Below are 7500 nucleotides of genomic sequence, written 5' to 3' on the forward strand. Positions count from 1 at the left end.
TGCGTGTGATTGACGTGTGTGCGCGCAAGGTGTGTGTGCGCAAGGCGTGTGTGTGCATGACGTGTGTGTGCATGAAGTGTGTGTGTGTGTGTGTGTGCAAGGCGTGTGTGTGTGCGCATGACGTGTGTGTGCGCATGGCGTGTGTGTGATTGACGTGTGTGTGTGTGCGCGCGCGCATGCCGTGCGTGTGTGTGTACGTGTGGGTGTGCGTGCGGGTGTATGACGTGCGTGAGTGTGTGTGCATGACGTGTGTGTGTGTGTGTGTGTGCATGACGACATGTGTGTGTATATGACGTGTGTGTGTATGTGTGACGCCCACAGAGGCATGATTTCTAACATGTGTCATGTGTGTGTGTGGCAGTTGTCGAGTCCGGAGGAGAAGTGTCAGCAGCTGCTGGAGCCGCCGTACGACGAGATGGTGGCCGCTCATCTCAGGTGCGATTCTTCATCTCTGCGTGTCCTCAGCTCGTCCTCTGCGTGTCCTCTGCGTGTCCTCAGCGTGTCCTCTGCGTGTCCTCTGCGTGTTCTCAGCGTGTCTTCAGCGTGTTCTCAGCGTGTCCTCAGCGTGTCCTCAGCGTGTTCTCAGCGTGTCTTCAGCGTGTTCTCAGCGTGTCCTCAGCGTGTCCTCAGCGTGTTCTCAGCGTGTCCTCTGCGTGTCCTCTGCGTGTTCTCAGCGTGTCCTCAGCGTGTTCTCAGCGTGTCCTCAGCGTGTCCTCTGCGTGTTCTCAGCGTGTCCTCAGCGTGTTCTCTGCGTGTTCTCAGCGTGTTCTCAGCGTGTTCTCAGCGTGTCCTCAGCGTGTCCTCAGCGTGTTCTCAGCGTGTCTTCAGCGTGTCCTCAGCGTGTTCTCAGCGTGTTCTCAGCGTGTCCTCAGCGTGTTCTCAGCGTGTTCTCAGCGTGTCCTCAGCGTGTCCTCAGCGTGTTCTCAGCGTGTCTTCAGCGTGTCCTCAGCGTGTCCTCAGCGTGTTCTCAGCGTGTCCTCAGCGTGTTCTCAGCGTGTCCTCAGCGTGTTCTCAGCGTGTCTTCAGCGTGTCTTCAGCGTGTCCTCAGCGTGTTCTCAGCGTGTCCTCAGCGTGTCCTCAGCGTGTTCTCAGCGTGTCCTCAGCGTGTTCTCAGCGTGTCCTCAGCGTGTCCTCAGCGTGTCCTCAGCGTGTCCTCAGCGTGTCCTCAGCGTGTTCTCAGCGTGTCCTCTGCGTGTCCTCTGCGTGTTCTCTGCGTGTTCTCAGCGTGTCCTCAGCGTGTCCTCAGCGTGTCCTCAGCGTGTCCTCAGCGTGTTCTCAGCGTGTCCTCAGCGTGTTCTCTGCGTGTTCTCAGCGTGTTCTCAGCGTGTTCTCAGCGTGTCTTCAGCGTGTCCTCAGCGTGTTCTCAGCGTGTTCTCAGCGTGTTCTCAGCGTGTTCTCAGCGTGTCCTCAGCGTGTCCTCAGCGTGTTCTCAGCGTGTCTTCAGCGTGTCCTCAGCGTGTTCTCAGCGTGTTCTCAGCGTGTTCTCAGCGTGTTCTCAGCGTGTCTTCAGCGTGTCCTCAGCGTGTTCTCAGCGTGTCCTCAGCGTGTCCTCTGCGTGTTCTCAGCGTGTCCTCAGCGTGTTCTCAGCGTGTTCTCAGCGTGTCCTCAGCGTGTCCTCAGCGTGTCCTCTGCGTGTTCTCAGCGTGTCCTCTGCGTGTCCTCTGCGTGTTCTCAGCGTGTCCTCAGCGTGTTCTCAGCGTGTTCTCAGCGTGTCCTCAGCGTGTCCTCTGCGTGTTCTCAGCGTGTTCTCAGCGTGTCCTCAGCGTGTCCTCTGCGTGTTCTCAGCGTGTTCTCAGCGTGTTCTCAGCGTGTCCTCTGCGTGTTCTCAGCGTGTTCTCAGCGTGTTCTCAGCGTGTCCTCTGCGTGTTCTCAGCGTGTCTTCAGCGTGTCCTCAGCGTGTTCTCAGCGTGTCCTCAGCGTGTCCTCAGCGTGTTCTCAGCGTGTCCTCAGCGTGTTCTCAGCGTGTCCTCAGCGTGTCCTCAGCGTGTCCTCAGCGTGTCCTCAGCGTGTTCTCAGCGTGTCCTCTGCGTGTCCTCTGCGTGTTCTCTGCGTGTTCTCAGCGTGTCCTCAGCGTGTCCTCAGCGTGTCCTCAGCGTGTCCTCAGCGTGTTCTCAGCGTGTCCTCAGCGTGTTCTCTGCGTGTCCTCTGCGTGTTCTCAGCGTGTCCTCTGCGTGTTCTCAGCGTGTCCTCTGCGTGTTCTCAGCGTGTCCTCTGCGTGTTCTCAGCGTGTCCTCTGCGTGTTCTCAGCGTGTCCTCTGCGTGTCCTCTGCGTGTCCTCTGCGTGTTCTCAGCGTGTCCTCTGCGTGTTCTCTGCGTGTCCTCTGCGTGTTCTCAGCGTGTCTTCAGCGTGTCTTCAGCGTGTCCTCTGCGTGTTCTCAGCGTGTCCTCTGCGTGTCTTCAGCGTGTCCTCTGCGTGTTCTCAGCGTGTCTTCAGCGTGTCTTCAGCGTGTCCTCTGCGTGTTCTCAGCGTGTCCTCTGCGTGTCCTCTGCGTGTTCTCAGCGTGTCCTCTGCGTGTCCTCTGCGTGTCCTCTGCGTGTTCTCAGCGTGTCCTCTGCGTGTTCTCTGCGTGTTCTCAGCGTGTCCTCTGCGTGTCCTCTGCGTGTCCTCTGCGTGTTCTCTGCGTGTCCTCTGCGTGTTCTCTGCGTGTCCTCTGCGTGTTCTCTGCGTGTCCTCTGCGTGTTCTCTGCGTGTCCTCTGCGTGTTCTCAGCGTGTCCTCTGCGTGTTCTCTGCGTGTCCTCTGCGTGTTCTCAGCGTGTCTTCAGCGTGTCTTCAGCGTGTCCTCTGCGTGTTCTCAGCGTGTCCTCTGCGTGTCTTCAGCGTGTCCTCTGCGTGTTCTCAGCGTGTCTTCAGCGTGTCTTCAGCGTGTCCTCTGCGTGTTCTCAGCGTGTCCTCTGCGTGTCCTCTGCGTGTTCTCAGCGTGTCCTCTGCGTGTCCTCTGCGTGTCCTCTGCGTGTTCTCAGCGTGTCCTCTGCGTGTTCTCTGCGTGTTCTCAGCGTGTTCTCAGCGTGTCCTCTGCGTGTCCTCTGCGTGTCCTCTGCGTGTTCTCTGCGTGTCCTCTGCGTGTTCTCTGCGTGTCCTCTGCGTGTTCTCTGCGTGTCCTCTGCGTGTTCTCTGCGTGTCCTCTGCGTGTTCTCAGCGTGTCCTCTGCGTGTTCTCTGCGTGTCCTCTGCGTGTTCTCAGCGTGTCTTCAGCGTGTCTTCAGCGTGTCCTCTGCGTGTTCTCAGCGTGTCTTCAGTAGGGTTGGGTACCGAAATCCGGTTCCAATATGGCACCGGTACTTATATAACCGGTATGTACCGGACCGAATCAGAACGCAGATTTCGGTTCCTCATTTCGGTGCCAAAATTCAAACGTGCTTTCGCGCTTTGGCTGAGCCAGAGACAGACGCTCAGCGCTCGTCACATCACAACTCATGAAAACTATTCAGTGTTTTCAACCACATCATGATTATTCCAGGTTTCAGACATTTAAATGCTCATAAATAGGCTACTAGCAAAAAACACACACTGAGGTCTATGAAAGCGGCAATGACAATCCTTTCAGACGGTTATAATTTGACTAACGTTACATCTTTTATTCACATCAGAACTCTAAATAACAGTTACAGTAATAACAGCAGAGTCTGTATTCTTGCTCTGCTACAAACCAGCTTCGAGCTTCAGCTTTATTTTGAAATATGATAATTTTAGCGTGTTCTCAGCGTGTTCTCAGCGTGTTCTCAGCGTGTCCTCTGCGTGTTCTCAGCGTGTCCTCTGCGTGTTCTCAGCGTGTCCTCTGCGTGTCCTCTGCGTGTCCTCTGCGTGTTCTCAGCGTGTCCTCTGCGTGTTCTCTGCGTGTCCTCTGCGTGTTCTCAGCGTGTCTTCAGCGTGTCTTCAGCGTGTCCTCTGCGTGTTCTCAGCGTGTCCTCTGCGTGTCTTCAGCGTGTCCTCTGCGTGTTCTCAGCGTGTCTTCAGCGTGTCTTCAGCGTGTCCTCTGCGTGTTCTCAGCGTGTCCTCTGCGTGTCCTCTGCGTGTTCTCAGCGTGTCCTCTGCGTGTCCTCTGCGTGTCCTCTGCGTGTTCTCAGCGTGTCCTCTGCGTGTTCTCTGCGTGTTCTCAGCGTGTCCTCTGCGTGTCCTCTGCGTGTCCTCTGCGTGTTCTCTGCGTGTCCTCTGCGTGTTCTCTGCGTGTCCTCTGCGTGTTCTCTGCGTGTCCTCAGCGTGTTCTCAGCGTGTTCTCAGCGTGTCCTCAGCGTGTTCTCAGCGTGTTCTCAGCGTGTCCTCAGCGTGTCCTCAGCGTGTTCTCAGCGTGTCTTCAGCGTGTCCTCAGCGTGTTCTCAGCGTGTTCTCAGCGTGTTCTCAGCGTGTTCTCAGCGTGTCTTCAGCGTGTCCTCAGCGTGTTCTCAGCGTGTCCTCAGCGTGTCCTCTGCGTGTTCTCAGCGTGTCCTCAGCGTGTTCTCAGCGTGTTCTCAGCGTGTCCTCAGCGTGTCCTCAGCGTGTCCTCTGCGTGTTCTCAGCGTGTCCTCTGCGTGTCCTCTGCGTGTTCTCAGCGTGTCCTCAGCGTGTTCTCAGCGTGTTCTCAGCGTGTCCTCAGCGTGTCCTCTGCGTGTTCTCAGCGTGTTCTCAGCGTGTCCTCAGCGTGTCCTCTGCGTGTTCTCAGCGTGTTCTCAGCGTGTTCTCAGCGTGTCCTCTGCGTGTTCTCAGCGTGTTCTCAGCGTGTTCTCAGCGTGTCCTCTGCGTGTTCTCAGCGTGTCTTCAGCGTGTCCTCAGCGTGTTCTCAGCGTGTCCTCAGCGTGTCCTCAGCGTGTTCTCAGCGTGTCCTCAGCGTGTTCTCAGCGTGTCCTCAGCGTGTCCTCAGCGTGTCCTCAGCGTGTCCTCAGCGTGTTCTCAGCGTGTCCTCTGCGTGTCCTCTGCGTGTTCTCTGCGTGTTCTCAGCGTGTCCTCAGCGTGTCCTCAGCGTGTCCTCAGCGTGTCCTCAGCGTGTTCTCAGCGTGTCCTCAGCGTGTTCTCTGCGTGTCCTCTGCGTGTTCTCAGCGTGTCCTCTGCGTGTTCTCAGCGTGTCCTCTGCGTGTTCTCAGCGTGTCCTCTGCGTGTTCTCAGCGTGTCCTCTGCGTGTTCTCAGCGTGTCCTCTGCGTGTCCTCTGCGTGTCCTCTGCGTGTTCTCAGCGTGTCCTCTGCGTGTTCTCTGCGTGTCCTCTGCGTGTTCTCAGCGTGTCTTCAGCGTGTCTTCAGCGTGTCCTCTGCGTGTTCTCAGCGTGTCCTCTGCGTGTCTTCAGCGTGTCCTCTGCGTGTTCTCAGCGTGTCTTCAGCGTGTCTTCAGCGTGTCCTCTGCGTGTTCTCAGCGTGTCCTCTGCGTGTCCTCTGCGTGTTCTCAGCGTGTCCTCTGCGTGTCCTCTGCGTGTCCTCTGCGTGTTCTCAGCGTGTCCTCTGCGTGTTCTCTGCGTGTTCTCAGCGTGTCCTCTGCGTGTCCTCTGCGTGTCCTCTGCGTGTTCTCTGCGTGTCCTCTGCGTGTTCTCTGCGTGTCCTCTGCGTGTTCTCTGCGTGTCCTCTGCGTGTTCTCTGCGTGTCCTCTGCGTGTTCTCAGCGTGTCCTCTGCGTGTTCTCTGCGTGTCCTCTGCGTGTTCTCAGCGTGTCTTCAGCGTGTCTTCAGCGTGTCCTCTGCGTGTTCTCAGCGTGTCCTCTGCGTGTCTTCAGCGTGTCCTCTGCGTGTTCTCAGCGTGTCTTCAGCGTGTCTTCAGCGTGTCCTCTGCGTGTTCTCAGCGTGTCCTCTGCGTGTCCTCTGCGTGTTCTCAGCGTGTCCTCTGCGTGTCCTCTGCGTGTCCTCTGCGTGTTCTCAGCGTGTCCTCTGCGTGTTCTCTGCGTGTTCTCAGCGTGTTCTCAGCGTGTCCTCTGCGTGTCCTCTGCGTGTCCTCTGCGTGTTCTCTGCGTGTCCTCTGCGTGTTCTCTGCGTGTCCTCTGCGTGTTCTCTGCGTGTCCTCTGCGTGTTCTCTGCGTGTCCTCTGCGTGTTCTCAGCGTGTCCTCTGCGTGTCCTCTGCGTGTTCTCAGCGTGTCTTCAGCGTGTCTTCAGCGTGTCCTCTGCGTGTTCTCAGCGTGTCTTCAGTAGGGTTGGGTACCGAAATCCGGTTCCAATATGGCACCGGTACTTATATAACCGGTATGTACCGGACCGAATCAGAACGCAGATTTCGGTTCCTCATTTCGGTGCCAAAATTCAAACGTGCTTTCGCGCTTTGGCTGAGCCAGAGACAGACGCTCAGCGCTCGTCACATCACAACTCATGAAAACTATTCAGTGTTTTCAACCACATCATGATTATTCCAGGTTTCAGACATTTAAATGCTCATAAATAGGCTACTAGCAAAAAACACACACTGAGGTCTATGAAAGCGGCAATGACAATCCTTTCAGACGGTTATAATTTGACTAACGTTACATCTTTTATTCACATCAGAACTCTAAATAACAGTTACAGTAATAACAGCAGAGTCTGTATTCTTGCTCTGCTACAAACCAGCTTCGAGCTTCAGCTTTATTTTGAAATATGATAATTTTAGCGTGTTCTCAGCGTGTTCTCAGCGTGTCTTCAGCGTGTCTTCAGCGTGTCTTCAGCGTGTTCTCAGCGTGTCTTCAGCGTGTCTTCAGCGTGTCCTCAGCGTGTCTGGAGTCTCGTTCACCTGTCTCTCTCTCTCTCTCTCTCTCTCTCTCTCTCTCTCTCTCTCTCTCTCTCTCTCTCTCTCTCTCTTCTTCTGCAGGTGCACGTTCGCGGTGTCCAATCATGACTTTGTGGAGGCCTATAAATGCCAGACGGTGGTGGTTCAATATCCTTTACTCTGGGTCTTCAGGTGTAAAGCTGTGCTCTTATGTTGAGAATGTTCTGTGTTTGCTCCTTAACGCAGCTGAACATCTTTCCTGAGAGCGTTTCAGGCTCATAAAGAGGAGAACTGGTGAGGCTCATGGATTAGTGTTAGAGTTGACGGGCGATCATTTAAAGGATTATTTCACTTTTAAATAAACTTTTGCTGATAGTTTCCTCACCTCATGTCATCAAGATGTCCATGTCTTTCTTTCTGCAGTCGAAAAGAAATGAAGGTTTTGGATGAAAACAGTCCAGGGTTTTTCTCCATATAATGGACTTCAATGGGACCCAAACGGTTCAAATGACAGTTTCAGTGCAGCTTTAAACGACACCAGATGATGAATAAGGGTCTGATCTAGACAAACCATCAGTTTCTGAGAGAAACCCAGCAGTATTTATGCTATTATTTTACCTCTTATCAGACGAGCGTGATCATCTCTGAGCTCAGACATAACTTCCGCAGAGTGAGGTCAAATACGAGCGTGGTCATAGATGTATCGATCGTAGATGCCTCATTAGCATCTGCACGGATCAGTAGAATGAGGCATCTACGATCTATGATCACACTCGTATTTGACCTCACTCGTCGGAAGTTATGTCTGAGCTCAGAGATGATCACGCTCGTCTGATAAGAGGTAAAATAATATCATAAATACTGCTGGGTTT

The 7500-nt window shown here is 54.8% G+C and overlaps 1 protein-coding gene and 1 pseudogene across 2 annotated transcripts in view; one reads left to right on the top strand and one right to left on the bottom strand.

Annotated features, from left to right (window-relative positions):
* Positions 1 to 433, bottom strand: part of LOC307123677 — a 1314-nt pseudogene extending 881 nt beyond the window's left edge. Inside the window, exon 1 of the transcript in view lies at positions 1 to 433. This exon is cut by the window's left edge and continues 881 nt beyond it. The product of the transcript in view is annotated as an uncharacterized misc_RNA (transcript).
* The window catches only part of pcid2 (PCI domain containing 2), a 35868-nt gene that overhangs the window by 23738 nt on the left and 4630 nt on the right, over positions 1 to 7500 (top strand). Inside the window, 4 exon segments of the mRNA XM_079812315.1 lie at positions 362 to 435; positions 6731 to 6817; positions 6819 to 6876; positions 6879 to 6922. Coding sequence (XP_079668441.1) covers positions 362 to 435; positions 6731 to 6817; positions 6819 to 6876; positions 6879 to 6922 — 263 coding nt within the window.

This window comes from Gobio gobio (assembly GCF_949357685.1).
Source record: "Gobio gobio genome assembly, chromosome: 3".
NCBI lineage: Eukaryota > Metazoa > Chordata > Actinopteri > Cypriniformes > Gobionidae > Gobio > Gobio gobio.